At 44.8% G+C, this 19593-nt stretch overlaps 1 protein-coding gene across 1 annotated transcript in view; it reads right to left on the bottom strand.

Moving 5' to 3' along the window:
- The window catches only part of NOX5 (NADPH oxidase 5), a 62535-nt gene that overhangs the window by 3599 nt on the left and 39343 nt on the right, over nt 1–19593 (bottom strand). The window contains exons 11-14 of the mRNA XM_073568958.1: nt 16080–16119; nt 11750–11874; nt 5445–5529; nt 4339–4438 (exon numbers count right to left, since the gene is read on the bottom strand). Of these exons, the coding sequence (XP_073425059.1) occupies nt 4339–4438; nt 5445–5529; nt 11750–11874; nt 16080–16119 (350 nt within the window). The remainder of the gene's footprint in view (nt 1–4338; nt 4439–5444; nt 5530–11749; nt 11875–16079; nt 16120–19593) is intronic.

Below are 19593 nucleotides of genomic sequence, written 5' to 3'. Positions count from 1 at the left end.
CCTCAGACTCTCAGAGGGGACGAGTAGCTGAGGCTCAACCTCCTCCTCTTCCGCTGACACCACCGAGCGAGAGAGGGCATCAGCCCGGACATTCTTCTCACCGGACAGATAGTGCAGGGTGAAGCAGAAACGGGAGACGAAAAGTGACCACCTGGCTTGGCGAGAGTGCAGCCGCTGGGCTGGTTGCAAGTACACCAGGTTTTTATGGTCGATGTACACCTGAAAGGGAAACCGGGTTCCCTCCAGGAGATGTCTCCACTCAGAGAAGGCCACCTTCATTGCCAGCAGCTCCCTGTCCCCGATGGAGTAGTTTCTCTCCGCCGGTGAAAAGGTCCTAGAGAAAAAGAAGCAGGGATGCTTCCGACCTTGGGCATCCTTCTGGAAAAGGACCGCTCCTGCACCGACAGATGAAGCATCTACCTCTAAGATAAAGGGTTTATCCACATCGGGACAATGGAGGATAGGAGCACAAGCAAAATGGGTCTTAAGGGCAGAAAAGGCCTCGGAGACCTGTTCCGACCAAACCTTGGGATTGGCTCCCTTTTTGGTGAGGACGTCCAAGGGAGCCACCAAGGTAGAGAAGTGGGGAATGTAATTAGCGAACCCCAAAAAACGCTGCACCGCTTTAAGAGAGTGGGGTGTTATGGATGAGTCACCGAAGGAGGAAAAAACAAAAATAATAGCTAAGTCCAGAAAACCAGAGAAGTTGGCAGCTATCGGATTGCAGACCCCTGAACCTATCCACAACTAGCAGTAGCCGTGGGGGGTTCCTACGGTGCTCGAGTAAACTGCCCCAGAGCACACCCCAAAGCAATAGGCAGCCCCCAACATATAATGACTGTGAAGCAAGATGAAAAACACTAACACAGATAGAAAGATAGGTTGAGCAAATGATGGGGTCCAAGCTAACTAAATAGGACAGGATAGAAAAGCTGCTGTCTGCAATCCGCAAAAAACCCTATCCAAAAATGTACCAACAGACTGATAGGAAAAACAGGCCCTGAAGTCGCTAGGCTTCAAAAAGACTATATCAGCACTCAGGTATATTCTGAAGACAGAGCCAGAGATCAACAGATCAGAGACAAAAATGGATTTCAGCTCACCCCTGGCCGGGGATGGCTGAACTCCACAAAACAAGGCAAACAAAACCAGAACTAAAGTGTACAAAAGGCAGAGCAAAACTTAGCTTTGAGAAGCAGAAATCAGACTGGTCTCCAAGAATCCAGCAGGAAAATCACCAGCCAGGCAGCAGGGCGACGGCTGCCTTATATCCAGTCATCAGTTCCTGTGACCCAATCATCATCTACCTGCTCAGCTGTTTGGTAATCAGCCTCACTACCTTCCTTCGCCAGAAGAGGGAGTTCATCAGACCTCACTGGTGAAGGGAAAAATGAACTCACAACAGTGGGGATCTTGCCAGTCCATTAGCGCCTGCAATTTGGCAGGATCCATAGCCAACCCCTGGGCCGAGATGATATAGCCCAGGAAAGGCAAAGACTCCTGCTCAAACTGACACTTCTCCAACTTGGCGAAGAGAGAATTCACCCGCAAGCGGTCGAAGAGCTTGCAGACGTCTCTCCGGTGAGAGGCCAAATCTGGAGAGAAGATAAGGATGTCGTTCAGATAGACTACCACCGAGGTGGAGAGCATATCCCGAAAGACATCATTCACGAGGTCCTGGTGCAGAGGCCGAAGGGCATGATCAGATACTCATAGTGGCCATCCCTGGTATTAAAGGCCGTTTTCCACTCGTCCCCCTCACGAATGCGTATCAGGTTGTAAGCCCCCCGTAGATCTAGCTTAGTGAAGAATCGGGCCCCACGCAACCTGTCGAACAGCTCAGATATAAGGGGAAGAGGGTACTTGTTTTTGACGGTTATGGAGTTAAGACCCCTGTAATCAATACAAGGGCGCAGCTCTCCACTCTTCTTCTGTACGAAAAAGAACCCCGCCCCCGCTGGTGACACCGACTTCCTAATAAACCCCTTGCCAGGTTCTCCCGGATGTATTGTGACATGATCTCTGTCTCCGGGATAGACAGGGGATACAAGCGACCTCGAGGAGGCTCCGCGCCTGGCAAAAAGTCTATAGGACCGTCATAGGGACGATGGGGTGGAAGAGTCTCTGCAGAACACGTCCGCGTACTGCTGGTAGTGCTTTGGGAGTGCGTAGAGATCAGCGGGGACCTCGCTGGAGGCTACCTGAACGCACTCCCTCACGCACCTACCCTCACAGAACTTGCTCCAGCCCAGTATTCTCCCCGAGGACTACTCTATGTGGGGGGAACTCCTAGGAGAACTTGGTCGATGCCCTCGGACATAATGAAAAGGGACAATGTCTCATGGTGGGACAGCGAGAGCCTAAGGGGAGCTGTCTGATGTGTAATTTGAGATGGTAAGGTCGAACCTTTCACCACCCTAATGATCACGGGATGAGGAAGTAGTACCAAAGGAACTGCGTGCCGTTGGGCGAAGGCCGAGGACATCAAATTTCCTTCCGCCCCGGAGTCCACGCAGACTTCTACCTCCCAGGTGGAAGCACTGCTCTCTAACAAACATCCCTTTAAAGGACAGTTTGGAGGAGAAAGTTCCAGTGTCTAGTAGGCCTCCTCCGCCTACCACTAGAAGCGGCCGTTTCCTGACCGCTGAGGGCACCTTTTGGCCAGGTGACCAGGCTGTCGACACTGGAAACAGAGTGTGGAGGTTCGCACCAGGCGAGACTTTGAGCCGCTGCGAGACACCTCCATGGCCTCCGGAGGCATGACTCCCAGATCGGGTGGTTCCAGAGGTTTAGAGAAGGCGGGAGCCAACCTAACCCTCAGTCTGGACTGAGAGTGCTCCAACCCGCGCTCCGTAAAATGGAGATCTATGCGGGTGGAGATGGTAATAAGCTCCTCCAGACTAATGGGAACCTCCCTGGTCACTAGAGCATCCTTGATGTGCGCCGCCAAACCTCTCCAGAACACAGGAATGAGCACCTTATCAGGCCATTCCAGCACGGATGCCAGTGTCCGGAAGCGGACGGCATAATGGCTGACCAAAAAGGAACCCTGTGTTAATGCCAACAACTGAAGAGAGGTGTCGTGTGTGACCTGTGGCCCCAGAAAGACCTGTTTCAGGGATGTCAGGAACTGGGTGGCACTCAGTACCACGGGGTCACCACGCTCCCACAGAGGAGTGGCCCATTCGAGCCCTGCCCGACAGAAGGGAGATGATGAACCCCACTTTAGCCCGTTCTGAGGGGAATAGCGTGACCAGTAGCTCAAGCTGGATAGAGCACTGACTCACAAAACCCCTACAGGAGGCGCTGTCGCCCGAGAACTTGTCGGGCAACGGGAGACGGGACAACGTCGGGGCAGGAATGGACGTGGAGGCGCGGGAGACAGCCTCTGCCGCTGCCTGGATGGCGACTGCAGTGACATCCGCAGCTGAGGCTGAGCGCTTGAGAGCTGACAACCTGCCTTCCATCTGCTGGACATATCGCTGCAATCGCTGCTCGTCCGTCATTGCTAGCCAGACCCTGGCGCTATGATGTTACGGGTTGGCGGAACGCACCAAATAATAAGATGGAATAAGATATGAGGTGCGTTCGCAGCCCGGGGCCCACCATGCAGAGGTGACAAACTGCAGCTAAGCAATGAGGAGAGAAGTGCGTAGGAGGAAGCCGGACAACAGCGGGTAACCACTGACCCGGTGCTTGTGTGGCGCCCCCAGGAGTATGGTCGCCACAGTGGCATTGCCTTCCTCCTAGGGAGAGTGATGTCAAGCCTGGAAGCAATGAAGGGTCTCTCTGGCAGTTAACCATAACATGCAACACAGTTCCCACTCCGGGCCAGCAGAGGGAGCTCTGAACCAATACGAAGGGGAAGAGCTTCTCTCTGGGGGCCAGGAGGGGAAATTAGTTAGTTAGTGTGAGGAGGGCGTCGTGTGCAGATGTGGAGAAGAGCTGGGGAGACTGAGGAAAGTGGAGAGCTCAGTCCCAGTGATAGCGCATGATCTGGAGCCTGGTCTCCAAGGGTGTATGGATACTGACGGTCCTGCACCAGAAACCAAAGGGAAGAATTGAGGAATTGTGAGAGAAGATTATTACAGGCTTCTTTTTTTAAGAATGTCAGGATTTTGGGAATATCCAATGTAATACCCAGGGAACTTCTTTAAATGAATGAAGCTTGGAAAAATAATTAAATCGTGAAGGCCAAGGAGGACACACAATTCTCAGGAAGGAAACATGGAATGACAGCTATGTATTACATCATATCACAATCTGCACAACATAGGTCATCCATAGATGGTCTTTATAGCAGAACTAGTCTATCCAGTCCTAGAGAAAACTACTTACCCTCGGGTTCCTCATCAGCTTGGTCCAGCTCAAGCTTGGTTAGCAGGCTGACAAACCATTCAAAAAACTTCTGATCTCTGTTAATCCAGATGAAATCCACCTGCCAAACATGACATGATATTTACTAATGTGCAGAGTACATTTGCTATGTACATGAGTGTAGATTATATGTCAAAAGGTTTTTACATGACTTTTATATGCAAAAGATAAGCCATAAGCATAAGATAGCTGTTGGCTGAACATTCATTCCCCCGACTGCTGTCTCTTTGGACTCCTACAGACACGAGCACTTGGCTGAGCATTCATGTGTTCTCAAACAGGGAGAGTGGAACCACTGCAAAATGGACAAAGCAGTGCCTGATAAATAAAGAAAGGGTTTCAACCCATTCAATCGATATCACCTACTAAATATACTGTACATACTACAGTGGTATAAGAATATCTGTCATACATCAAAAAATATCCAGCCCCGGAAGCCAGTCAGCCACCCTGCAATGGCCACTAGACATTTGTGGTTTTTCATGGCCACAATTCCAATATATTGATCAACTGAGTAAATACAGTCCATGATTGTTCTAATACCAGCCATACACATGAGATAGCCATACACACGATTGTTCTTCAGACTGCTGCCTCTGATGACTTGACTTCCCCATACACATGAATGTAAAGTGCTGCGGAATATGTCGGCGCTATAGAAATAAAATTTATTAGTATTATTATTATTATGTTTGGCTTGGTAGAGTGCTCAACACTTTCTTCAATGACAAGACAGGAGAAAGCTGCTGCCTTCCATCTCCTAAAAAGAAAACTAAATTCCACTTGCCAGATCCTTTTTTTTCTCCGACAAGGGACATTTGGGAGGTCACCATACACATCAGATGGTCAACTGATTCCGCTGAATTTGTGGGGTTCAGCTGACTTTCATCTAATGTTTATAGGGGGCTTTAGTGCTCTACAACTGGAGCAAGAAGTTGGGAGTCCCAATCAGCGCACTCCCCTCTATGACATCTATATAGGACTTATGGAGAGGGGTAGCCCAATTTAATGCATATGTTTAGCCAAGTTTACTTAGCAGTCGCTGCATATTTCATGTAGCCGCTTACCTTTCTTAGCTTCATATCATTGTCTTTCAGTGTCTCACACCAAGAGTACATGCAGTTGGGACAATTCTGTTTCCTCATTCGATATCTGATAGATTAAAATTTTTTTTACAAAATAGCACAGATCTAATCACAATTCAAGCCGCGATTTACCCCAGCACCAGTATGGTCAGCAGGAAAGGGAAATTCTGCTTCTTTCTCCACTTATGAGCCCTTAACTCTACCTCCTGATCTTGTAGTCCACTCTGACAAACCATTTCAATTCAGTCTTGCACAAGATAATTCACACTACCAGCTCAGCGAAGTTTCAGGTTACACCAGTTAGAAATGGAAGAAGGGTCCATGAGGACCGGTCTCCAGCACCAATTAAGAAAATGTTAAAACATAACTTTTACTATGCAATTGAAAATATGGTGAGAAAAGCAAAAGAGATCAAAAAGATTAAGGATCCATAAGCTGATGCATTTTGGGTTAGCAGCCCTTATCCGCAGCTATGAATAAGGGTTCCTAATCCGAAACGCGTTAGCTTATTGTTTCAAAATCTTTTTTTTTGTTTATTGTTTTTTGCTTTTTCTCTCCATGTTTTTAATTAGTAAAATGTTTGCTTTAACATGTTCATTGGTGCTGGAACCCAGTCCTCATGTACCCATTTTCCATTTATGATGTGGATACCAGCCTGGTGTATTTCTACACTGCTTGCACCACCCCCCTGACCAAACAAGGTCCACCAGGGTTCCTATGCGAATACAAACAGTTTTCCCTCTGGATTGACGTCCCTGGAAGGTGAGCTGAATACCAGTTTTTTCCTTACCTTCAGATTACACAGCCTATAATACTTTATGGAAAAAAGACAGGGGGGGAGTGAGGAGCAGAGTGAGAAAACAAGCAGAGGGAGACAAAGTAAGATTGTGCTGAGTTTTCAAACAAGTGTTTTACTTCACCCAAGAGCTAAATTCCCATCTAAAGTAATCAGTACCCATTGCATAATTTCCTCCATGCTGCCTCTGTCTGTGTCCTAACTATGGACTGAAAAGCAGGGAATCCCTTCCTGTGTACTGTGCTGTGTACAAGAATGATCACTCCAGCTAGTCTCTTCCCACCAGCTCAGAATCAATTAAGAGATAGAGCCTGCAGAGGAGAAAACTGTAGAAAATGCAGAATGCAAGTCATATAACAGCCAGAGATAATCTTATTCCCCATGAGCACACTAAATAGCTTATACTAAAAAGTTACTTGGTTGGACAGTTACCCTTTAAATACTTTTTTTTCACACCAGCATTTGCAAGATAAAGAATTTTTGGCATCCGGGGCTAAAAAAAAATGCAGCTCTTCCCTAAGGGCCTCACAACAAGGGACAATAGTATAAAGAAGCTTTTATAAGCCCTTAGTGCTCTAATGGCATTACATTATTTTAGTAAGCCATGTAAAGAAATATAGCATTCTTTGTTGAGGGTTTATAGGACAAACTAACACAAAAGTCTTGGCGCACGGCCAAACCAAACTCTCAGAAGCAGAACCTCCATGATAGCATTTAGGAGCATTTAGTTTTTAATAATTTTAAACAGATTTGGACTCGTCATCTGGGCTAAATTTAGCACAATGGCAGGAAATTTAAACCTCAGAAGCAAAGAAAAGATAAAGTTTCCTCTTATCCAAGTAAAAGGAAATCTGTTATGGCATATGAATTCCCTAATCTGCCACCACAGAGCTGTAAAGTGGCGTGAGATACTTGTGAATAGTGGTGTGTAAGCAGTCCAGGCGTAGTCATCCAGTCCTTGCGATATCTGGCACCGTGCACAGATGAAGCCTAGGTCAGTACATCTCGCGTCACTACAGATGTTCTGCTGGAACTTGACTTGCATGACCACTCCTGACTCAAGGACCGCCCACATGACTAATCACATGTAGTGCTCGCTACTTTCTAACTTTGTATTTCTTTATTCTTAAAGAGAACCTGACACCTGCTATATGCTGCCACATCCATGGACAATATGTATCAAGCCCTGGCTGTAATATCTCAGCTAGGTAGGTTTGACTATGGGGTGTTTCAGAGAAAAACACACTATAAAAGCCGCCAGGCACCAAAATGTGCTATAAACTAGTCTGATAGGTAGGTTCCCTGGTGGCTCCTTCCTGCCCACTGCCCTGGATTAACAGGTCTCTGCCTACGTATGCTTATAGTGAGACACCTGTCAATCCAGGGCAGTGGGCAGGGAGAAGCCGCAGAAGACCCGCATATCTGATTAGCCTGTAGCGCGGGCTCTGTCCCCAGTGGCTATTAATGTATGTTTTTCTCTGAAAGGCTGCAGAATTTCAGAATGAAATATCACTGACTGAGATCATACAGCCAGTGCCTGATACATGCTGCCCATGGATTGCGCGCCATGTATCAGCTGTCCAGTTCTCTTTAAAAGGGTTGTCCAATGAAAACAACTCCTTCATCTCCATCTTTCAATTGTGCCCTCTGGAATCCACGGTCTGTATGTAACAAGCTTCCTTTCCTGCACAACTACTTTCTGAACAACTCTCTTAATCTGTTGGCCCTCACTGAAACCTGGATTCAGGATTCTGACACTGTCTCTCCTGCTGCCATTTCCTATGGTGGCTTACAATTCTCTCATTCCCCGAGACCCACAAACAGACCTGGTGGTGGAGTCGGCATACTCCTGTCCCCACAATGCACTTTCCAGGTCATCCCCCCAGTTCCATCACTCTCATTCCCTTCTTTTGAGGTCCATACCATCAGGCTCTTCCATCCCCTCTCCCTCAGAGTAGCGGTCATATACCGGCCCCCAGGCTCAGCCACCCACTTCCTTGACCACTTTTCAGCCTGGCTGCCGCACTTCATGTCCTCAGAACTACCAACTCTTATCCTGGGAGACTTCAACATCCCCATTAACAGCCCTACTTCCACATCTGCATCCCAGCTTCTATCACTATCCACCTCTCTCGGCCTCTCACGGCTCTTAACCTCTGCGACAGACAAAGACGGTAACACCCTTGACCTGGTCTTTGTCCAAGTCTGCTCAATGTCCTACTTAAATAACTCACCTCTTCCCCTCTCTGACCACAACATTCTCTCCTACACGGTCATAAATCCTCGCCCACCCCAGCACACTCCTACCTATCACACATTCAGATATCTACAAGCCATTAACCCTCAAACACTTTCAGACTCCCTACAATCTTCCCTGTCCCCAATCTCCTCTTTTTCCTGTCCTGATCTGGCTGTTCATCACTACAACAACACTCTTACAACCACCCCTGACCAGGTAGCGCCCCTCACCCTCAGAACCTCAAAACACAGAGTAAAACAGCCCTGGCTCACATCGCAAACTCAATTTCTCCATAGATGCTCTAGGAGTGCTGAACGCTGATGGAGAAAAACCCGCACACCAGAAGACTTCATCCACTTCAAATTTATGCTAAGAACCTACAACTCTGCCCTTCACCTCGCCGAACAGACCTACTTCACCACCCTGATTTCCTCACTAGCCAACAACCCCAAGAAACATTTTTACACCTTTCACTCCCTCCTCAGGCCAAAAGCACAAGCTCCTATCTCAGACATTTGTGCAAATGACCTGGCCTCCCATTTTAAAGAGAAAATAGATAATATCCGTCAGGAAATCCACTCCCAACCACCAAGTGCTGTGACTCACATCCCTTCCTGCATCTTCTCTGGCTCACTTTCCACATTTGATCCCATCACAGAAGAAGAAGTCTCGAGACTCCTCTCTTCTTCTCGCCCAACTACATGCACTACCGACCCCATTCCCTCACAACTCCTCCAGTCTCTCTCTCCAGTCATCACAACTCACCTAACTACAATCTTTAATCTCTGCCTCTCCTCAGGCATTTTCCCATCCTCCTTCAAACACTCTATCATTACTCCATTATTAAAGAAACCTGCTCTCGACCCATCCTGCACAAACAACTACAGACCAGTCTCCAATCTCCCCTTCATCTCTAAACTCTTGGAGTCTACTGCCGCCTTACCCGTTACCTCTCCACTCACTCCCTCCTAGACCCTTCACAGTCTGGCTTCCGACCCCTACATTCGACTGAAACTGCACTCATCAAAGTGACCAATGACCTTCTGACAGCAAAATGTAACGGTGAACACTCTCTGCTCATTCTTCTCGACCTTTCTGCAGCTTTCGACACTGTTGACCACCGTCTCCTATTCCATAGGCTCCAGTCACTAGACATTAAGGACACTGCTCTCTCCTGGTTCTCTTCCTATCTCTCTGATCGCTCCTTCAGTGTTTTGCTCGCTGGCTCCACGTCATCTCCTCTTCCTCTCGCTGTCGGGGTACCTCAGGGCTCAGTCCTTGGCCCCCTTCTCTTCTCTCTCTACACGGCCCCAATTGGACAGACCATCAGCAGATTTGGCTTTCAGTACCATCTTTATGCTGATGATACACAACTATATACGTCATCCCCCGACCTTACCCCCGCTGTTCTACAGAACGCCAGTGACTGTCTGTCCGCAGTCTCCAACATCATGTCCGCTCTCTATCTGAAACTCAACCTCTCAAAAACTGAACTTCTTCTGCTCCCGCCATCTACTAACTTTCCTAAATCTGACATTTCCCTCTCCATGGGTGGCACCATAATAACACCCCGGCAGCAGGCACGCTGTCTGGGTGTTATGTTTGACACCAACCTCTCCTTCACATCCCATATACAATGTCGTGCCCGCTCTTGCCGCCTACATCTAAAGAACATCTCCAGAATTCACCCTTTTCTCACCATGGAAACAACAAAAACCCTCACTGTAGCATTGATCCACTGCCGCCTGGATTACTGCAACGCTCTATTAATTGGCCTCCCCACTACTCGACTTTCCCCTCTCCAGTCCATACTTAATGCAGCAGCCAGGGTCATCTACCTGGCTAATCGGTACTCGGACACGTCCGCTCTTTGCCAGTCCTTATATTGGCTGCCCATTCATTATAGGGTCCAATTCAAAGTACTTGTTCTCACCCACAAAGCTCTCCACAGTGCAGCACCCCCCTACGTCTCCTCCCTCATTTCTGTCTATCGGTCTAGCCGACCGCTGCGCTCTGCAAAAGACTTTCGACTAACCTCTGCACTAATCCGCACCTCCCACTCCCGACTCCAAGACTTTTCCTGCGCTGCGCCAATCCTCTGGAATGCTCTACCGCAAGAAATTAGGACTATCCAAACTTTGCACAGTTTTAGGCGCTCTCTCAAAACACATCTATTCAGAGCAGCCTATCACGTTCACTAATTTTATGTGTGAGTATGTAGCCCATTCACTATCTCTGTCCCCCACTTTCTCAAGATGGCTGGACCATCATTGTAAATACATCATTGTAAATACACACCTGTACTTTGTATCTCCCCCACCTCATTGTAGATTGTAAACTCTCATGAGCGGGGTCGTCTTATTTTACTTTAATTACTGTATTGTTAACGTTGTTACTTATGACTTGTGTTTTGAAACTGTTAAACTGTAAAGCGCTGCGGAATATGTTGGTGCTATATAAATAAAGATTATTATTATTATTATTATTATTATAAAACAAGTTATCACTTTTCTACAGAATAGAAGATATCGTATTGATCTTTGGGGGTCTGATTGCTGGTACCCACACCAAATAGCAGAACAAGGTTCTTTTTTTCCTGTTAGAACAGAGCCGCATCTCTCGTACCATTCATTCCCTTTGGGGTTGCTGATCGCTGTGCCTAACTTTTTCTGGGAGCTCCATAAAGAATGAATGGAGTGGCAGCCGGGCATCCGAAGATAAAAGATAAACCATGGGGAAATCAACTCGCTCACGGAAATAGAGGATCCCTGATGCACGGCTAAAACCTTGTAGTATGGCAAGGGAAAGCAAAGAAAATCCAGCAAATTCAGAAAAAATAAAGATCCACGTTCCCTGAAGATAAAAGCTCCCCCTTGGTAGATAGAAATTCCCCGATCTGCTGAATATTGGTGGTCCCAGTGGTCAGACTTTCATGGATCAATAAGGATAGGAGATAACTTGTTTTCACTGGAAGACTCATTTAAGGTGAAATTTTATAAAGTGATATCTCTCAAACCTTTAATGTTTCTGATATGGTTGCAGGTCAGGGGCTTTATATGTGGTGATTGTTTCCCATTAATATTCTGTTATTTGTGAGTAATCTTATTAACTCAAAACACATTTGCTTTGGTGGATTATGGATAAGTATCACACCCATAGTTAGTATAGCAGTTATACCCTATAATAAGCTGTATTCTATTATTTTTTCAGACATAAATACGGTAAGTCCTTGACACTTTATTGCATATGAACCTGTACATGATGCTTTGTAGAATTGAAGCAAATGGAGTTATGCCTATCCCTGCCCCAATCAGCACCGCATGGTCCGAAGTGAAGATCCTCCGGCTTGGCGTACCAAATGGACCATCAATGTAACACTGCAAACATAAGAAACGTGAAACAACAAACTAACCACACCATATAACACATGTACGCCCGAGCAAAGCACAAGCGAGGAGATCTGTTATCACACAGTTTGCACCAGAATTGTGGAGTGAACATTTTTGAAACACCATGTAGTTGCATAAGAATGTTGCAACTTTTGACTTTTTTACCCTAGTTCTTCTTATTTTTTTTGGAAAGTGGATAAAGCTTAGAAGGAGGGGCGAGTTCTAGTGTGGCCTGACAATTTCGTCACAATATACTTCACTAAAGTGGTGGAAATCATGGCAGAAATTTATTATACTCCAACCCAGGAGTGGAGAACATTGTTGTACCTGGCACATAGCAGCTGAGAGATATGCCAAACTCTTTGAGAAAGCAACATAAGCGAAACGCAGAGGACCTGATATTAAATGCATTGTTGGTAAGCATTAGACATCCCCTTTATATATCTGCTACCAATTACTACTAGCTTGGCCCTTGCGATATTTTCGCACATTGGTCGTCGGGGGCGCAGGCGATTTGAGAAAAAGCAAGCTGCTCAAATGTAAATCTATTTCATGAGCTGATGAACACAGACAGGTATTTATATATGTAGATTGGTAATACAATAAATTGTTTTGATAAGTAGAGGCCAAAAAATGTTTTCCGGTTGAGGTGCCACCTGCAGGTCATTGTGTCTTTCTGCAGGTTTATGAAAATTAATGTTTAAACTGTATTTAGTGATAAAATCGTGAATATGTGGTTAATTTGGCTGTTTTCTTTCTGAAGGGAGCAAGTTTACCTTTCAAATGGTGTATCGTGTGTGTGTGGGGCGAAGTAATGAGCGAAAAAGCAGTGCATGTTTACAAATGTGTTGGTAGTGTGCTTTGGGGTACTGTAGTGCCACCTGCAGGTCATTTTTCCTTACTGCAGGTTTATGAAAATTAATGTTTAAACTGTATTTTGTGATCAAATCATGGATGTGTCGTTTGTTTGGCTATTTTCTTGCTGAATGGGCAAGTTTACCTTTCAAATGGTGTATCGTTTGTGTGTGTGGGTGAAGTATGAACGGGGATACAAAGGAATCACCGAAAAACAGTGTTTAGAAATAATAGAATAGATTCTGTACCTGTGGAAATATTGGTACCTTATTTTGATATACATGGGATCAGCTTATATTTTGTGTACATACAGTGGGGAAAATAAGTATTTGATACACCGCCGATTTTGCAAGTTCTCTCACCTACAAAGAATGGAGAGGACTGTAATTTTTATCATAGGTACACTTCAACTGTGAGAGAGAGAAACCTTTGTTTGCAATTACAGAGGTCAGACATTTCCTCTTAGTTCTTGGCCAAGTTTGCGCACACTTATTTTCCCCACGTTATAGCTGAAGGTAAATGTGCTGTTATGTGGTCTCTCCCTTACTTGATCCTCATTAAATAGTGTTCTGTATTAAATATGTATACTTTTTAATAGTGATTAATACACATTATATTTGATTTTTAATAACTGTCGGTGGTTTGTGAAAACTCTTTGGTGTTCATGTTTAGACAGTATTTATATTAGAGTAATCTACTCTACAATTCTGGCACATTGAAGGGGGAACTCGTACTACTGTGTCCCTAGATGGAAAACCATGTAAGCAATATGTGAATATTTTTGTATGTTTTAACTATATGCCTTAAACAGCTAAAATCTTCTCAGGCAGCATGAATCAGTGTGGCTGCACAATTGCAGTATGTATGCTTTATTCTGAAAAGCTGCGGCATTATAGAGAAAACATAGAAAGGCCAGCTGCACTCCAGTTGATTGACAGTTCTCTCCCAACGTACCCTAATGGGAGACACATGTCAGTGGCCTGGAAGAATGGGTTGGGGCGTGAAGCCGGCCGGGGGCATCATCTGACTAGTCCGATCTCTCCCTATAGCCTTTGGACGGATTTTCAAACAGTTTTCCCTGCAATATTTCAGAGTAAGGCCAGGGTCACACTAACCGACGCAAAATACGGTCAGTATTTTACATGCGTAATACGGATGACAGACCCCTAAACAGTGATCCGTATGTCATCCGTAATCAAGGTGTGGTCGCGTATTTTGCGCATGTCAGCATCCGTATGCAATCCGTATGGCATCCGTATGGCGAGATTTTCTCGCAAGCTTGCAAAATGGTCATATAATGGAGCCCTATGACAGGGTTTATAACAGAAACCAAAGATTAGATATAGACACATATATATATATATATATATATATATATATATATATATATATACACTCACTGGCCACTTTATTAGGTACACCTGTCCAACTGTGTGTTAAGACTTAATTTCTAATCAGCCAATCACATGGTGGCAACTCAGTGCATTTAGGCATGTAGACATGGTCAAGACAATCTCCTGCAGTTCAAACCGAGCATCAGTATGGGGAAGAAAGGTGATTTGAGTGCCTTTGAACGTGGCATGATTGTTGGTGCCAGAAGGGCTGGTCTGAGAATTTCAGAAACTGCTGATCTACTGGGATTTTCACGCACAACCATCTCTAGGGTTTACAGAGAATGGTCCGAAAAAGAAAAAAAATCCAGTGAGCGGCAGTTCTGTGGCCGGAAATGCCATGTTGATGCCAGAGGTCAGAGGAGAATGGGCAGACTGGTTCGAGCTGATAGAAAGGCAACAGTGACTCAAATTGCCACCCGTTACAACCAAGGTAGGCAGAAGAGCATCTCTGAACGCACAGTGCGTCGAACTTTGAGGCAGATGGGCTACAGCAGCAGAAGACCACACTGGGTACCACTCCTCTCAGCTAAGAACAGGCATCTGATGGCTACTTTCAGCAGGATAATGCGCCATGTCATAAAGCTCGAATCATCTCAGATTGGTTTCTTGAACATGACAATGAGTTCACTGTACTCAAATGGCCTCCTCAGTCACCAGATCTCAATCCAATAGAGCATCATTGGGATGTGGTGGAACGGGAGATTCGCATCAGGGATGTGCAGCCGACAAATCTGCGCCAACTGTGTGATGCCATCATGTCAATATGGTCCAAAATCTCTGAGGAATGCTTCCAGCACCTTGTTGAATCTCTGCCACGAAGAATTGAGGCAGTTCTGAAGGCAAAAGGGGGTCCAACCCGTTACTAGCATGGTGTACCTAATAAAGTGGCCAGTGAGTGTATATATATATATATATATATATATATATATATATATATGCATTCTATGTGTATTCTATGTGTCTATATCTATTCTTTTGTTTCTTTATTAAACCTGTCAGTGTGAGTTTACTGTATAGCGCACTGAATTGCCGGCTTTGCTAAAAGACACCAGGTGCGTATTTCTCGCAAGTCACATGTGTGGTCCGTGTGTAATCCGTATTTTTTGCGCACCCATAGACTTGCATTGGCGTACTGCGGCCGTAGTACGCTGACAATCGCAGCATGCTGCGATTGGCACGGACCGTAGAATACGGATGAGAAATATACGGCTGGTGCGAGTGACCCCATAGGGAATCATTGGTCCGTGTGTAATGCGTGCTTTTAGCGCCTCTCACTCTCCCGTATTCCTCGCCAGTGTGACTCCGGCCTAAGACAAAACTGCTGCAATTGTGCCTACAGGCTCCTCTGGTTGATGTCGCCCGTAGTTGGGGAAGCAGGAATCTAGTGTCAGGTTCCCTTAAAATATGTACAGTGGTAACAGCCCTTCTGTAGTGCTGGCACAGCATGGCCATCAGGACGCTAGATGTTCAGGATTTGTGTAGATATGCCATCGAGCAGAACAAGCATGAATGTATTCATTGGTCACGACAAGTGTAGGACCTGCATTAAAACTTTTCTAAATTATTACTGATAACCCTATGACTTCAGTGTTTATAATCTGGGGCACAGCAATAAGAGCTGTGGGGTTAGCGGATGTGTCTGGCTCGTGCTATGTCAGGAGGCAGGCCAAAGATCCCTCTACCACATAATAGCCTACCAGTATTATAAATGGGACATGGCGGATGTGAAGGAAGGAGAGGGGCAAAAAAAATAGACACCACAATTGTACATGGTGTGAAAAATTAGATTGAACAATAACATATATTAGTTTAATAGAATGTATAGATCGGAAATATGGACCACCCATGTGATCTATAGCCCAGACATTCCCACCAGTAAGTATTGCTCAAGCATGAAAGTTTGGCAGAAAAGTAGTAAAATGTTAGTGATTTCATGATACTTGCCTTAATGTTACATATCTGATGATTTTCACCACCCTGAAAAGGGATTACAGACATTATTCACACCACTAAAACCAAACTCATCTATAAAGAAACATTTTTAATATTTATCGAATACACTATAGGCGGACAAGTGTGAATGCCAGTATTGGTGATACCTGTATCTGACAAAGGGCATCATGTATTATCTGTACCAGTAATTCCCAATCTTTTTACTGTGGAGGAACCCCTGAAATAAATTTCCTTCATGAAGATGGTTCTACTATTTCCATAAAACCCTCGTCCAACTGTGACACAAAACCTGATGTCTGGAAGTCAGCGAGAACAAATCAGACTTACAGTATGTCACCATGAAAACATTTTACTTTATATGTTATAGCAATATAAAATTAGCATTATTTTTCAGGTAGTGCCAGGATTATACAGTATGTTCCACATTCTGGTATATACGTTCCCCATTTTGGCATATACGTCCCCCATCCTGGTATACCGTATATATGTTCTCCCATTCTGGGCCCATTTTTGTATATATATGTTGTCCATCCTGGGCTGTGATGGTTTGATATGTTATGTGGATGTCATTTTTTGTATATTCCTATTTTTAACAATTCCAGTTATTTTCATAGTGTTTTTCTTATTACATTGTAAGTCTACAGCCTCACTGTATCTGTCTCTTGATGACCCCCTGTAGTGCATTAATCCCTAAGGCCCTTTGTTCTCTTCTGGGAGGCAACTTGTTTGACTACCCCTGGACAAGGAAGGGGGTGGGGGGAAGAACGGCAGCTGGACAAGTCAGTTCCGGTAGAGACAAGATGGTGAAAAGGCTGCATTTCAGAGAGAAGGACCCATTTTTATCCTCTGGTGCTAGAGTTGTGGAATCTCGTTTCCCTGGATATTTTATCCTGATACTGGACTGCATTCTTATTCTGGACTATCTTATCCTTTGTGTGGTGGACTGAATATGGACCTTCTCGTATTTTTGCCTGAATAAAGGTCTTGGAATTGATCAATCTTCGCTTGCTCTGTTGATTGTGTGATACCAGAGAAGGACCCCGTGACATGGGCCCATCCTGTTATATATATATATATATATATATATATATATATATATAATGTTGCCCATCCTGGTATACATATGTTGCCCTTCCTAGTATATATATGTTGCCCATCCTGGTTTACATATGTTGCCCATCCTGATATATATATATATGTTGCCCATTCTGGCATATATATACAGAATATGTTGCCCATCCTGGTATACATATGTTGCCCTTCCTAGTGTGTGTATATATATATATATATATATATATATATATACACAGTGTCAGACTGAGGTGCCAAGGGCCCACCAGTAACATTGACTTTGGGGGGCCCACTTTTCATCTGCATACAAATATTACACTCCCCTCGTTCACAAATTTACCTATATCTCTAAATGATAAACTGGGTAGTTTGCTTAATGAATGATGAGATTAAGCTTTTTTCTGTACAGAGTGAATCAAGTGAATTATGACAAGTACTTCCCATACTGTGGGGTTGGGGGCCCAGATCTGCACAGGGGCGCATCGGGAGATTCCCGTGTTACCCTATGGGCCAGTCCAAGCCTGTGTGTACATATATACAGTATATATATATATATATATATATATATACTGTATATATATATGTTGCCCATCCTGGTATACATATATTGCCCATCCTGGTATACGTATGTTGTCCATCCTGGCCCATCCTAGTATATATATGTTGCCCATCCCAGTATATATATGTTGCCTATCCTGGTATACATATGTTGCCCATGCTGGTATACATACATTGTTCATCCTGGGCAGACCCTGGTATGTTTATGTTGCCCATCCTTGTATACATATGTTGCCCATCCTGGTACACATATGTTGTTCATCCTGGGCAGATCCTTGTATACAGTCATGGCCAAAAGTTTTGAGAATGACACAAATATTATATTTTCACATGATCTGCTGGCCTCTGGTTTTTATGTGTGTTTGTCAGATGTTTTTATCACATACAGAAATATAATTGCAATCATATTATGAGTAACAAAAGGTTATATTGACAGTTAGAATGAGTTAATGCAGCAAGTCAATATTTGCAGTGTTGACCCTTCTTCTTCAGGACCTCAGCAATTCTCCCTGGCATGCTCTCAATCAACTTCTGGATCAAATCCTGACTGATAGCAGTCCATTCTTGCAAAATCAATGCTTTTATTTTGTCTGAATTTGAAGGTTTTTGTTTGTCCACCCATCTCTTGATGATTGACCACAAGTTCTCAATGGGATTAAGATCTGGGGAGTTTCCAGGCCATGGTCCCAAAATCTCTATGTTTTGTTCCCTGAGCCATTTAGTTATCACCTTTGCTTTATGGCAAGATGCTCCATCATGTTGTAAAAGGCATTGTTGATAGCCAAACTGCTCTTGGACGGTTGGGAGAAGTTGCTCTTGGGAGGACATTCCGGTACCATTCTTTATTCATGGCTGTGTTTTTAGGCAAGACTGAGAGAGAGCCCATTCCCTTGGCTGAGAAGCAACCCCACACATGGATGGTTTCAGGATGCTTGACAGTTGGCATGAGACAAGACTGATGGTAGCGCTCACCTGGTCTTCTCCGAATAAGTCGTTTTCCAGATGTCCCAAACAATCGAAAAGGGGATTCATCAGAGAAAATGACTTTACCCCAGTCCTCAGCAGTCCACTCCCTGTACCTCTTGCAGAATATCAGTCTGTCCATGATGTTTTTTCTGGAGAGAAGTGGCTTCTTTGCTGCCCTCCTTGAGACCAGGCCTTGCTCCAAGAGTCTCCGCCTCACAATGCGTGCAGATGCACTCACACCTGCCTCCTGCCATTCCTGAGCAAGCTCTGCACTGCTGGTAGCCCGATCCCGCAGCTGAAACACTTTTAAGAGACGGTCCTGGCGCTTGCTGGTCTTTCTTGGGCGCCCAGGAGCCTTTTTGGCAACAAGGGAACCTCTCTCCTTGAAGTTCTTGATGATGCGATAGATTGTTGACTGAGGTGCAATCTTTCTAGCTGCGATACTCTTCCCTGTTAGGCCATTTTTGTGCAGTGCAATGATGACTGCACGTGTTTCTTTAGAGATAACCATGGTTAACAGAAGAGAAACAATGATGCCAAGCACCAGCCTCCTTTTAAAGTGTCCAGTGGTGTCATTCTTACTTAATCATGACAGATTGATCTCCAGCCCTGTCCTCATCAACACCCACACCTGTGTTAATGGAGCAATCACTGAAACGATGTTAGCTGGTCCTTTTAAGGCAGGGCTGCAATGATGTTGAAATGTGTTTTGGGGGATAAAGTTCATTTTCTAGGCAAATATTGACTTTGCAAGTAATTGCTGTTAAGCTGATCACTCTTAATAACATTCTGGAGTATATGCAAATTGCCATTAGAAAAAATGAAGCAGTAGACTTTGTAAAAATTAATATTTGTGTCATTCTCAAAACTTTTGGCCATGACTGTACATATGTTGCCCATCCTGGTATAC

The sequence above is a fragment of the Dendrobates tinctorius genome, unplaced genomic scaffold (genome assembly GCF_039654945.1).
Source record: "Dendrobates tinctorius isolate UK_male_01 unplaced genomic scaffold, ASM3965494v1 ptg000022l, whole genome shotgun sequence".
Classification (NCBI taxonomy): domain Eukaryota; kingdom Metazoa; phylum Chordata; class Amphibia; order Anura; family Dendrobatidae; genus Dendrobates; species Dendrobates tinctorius.
This window is presented reverse-complemented; position numbering and strand designations above follow the sequence as displayed.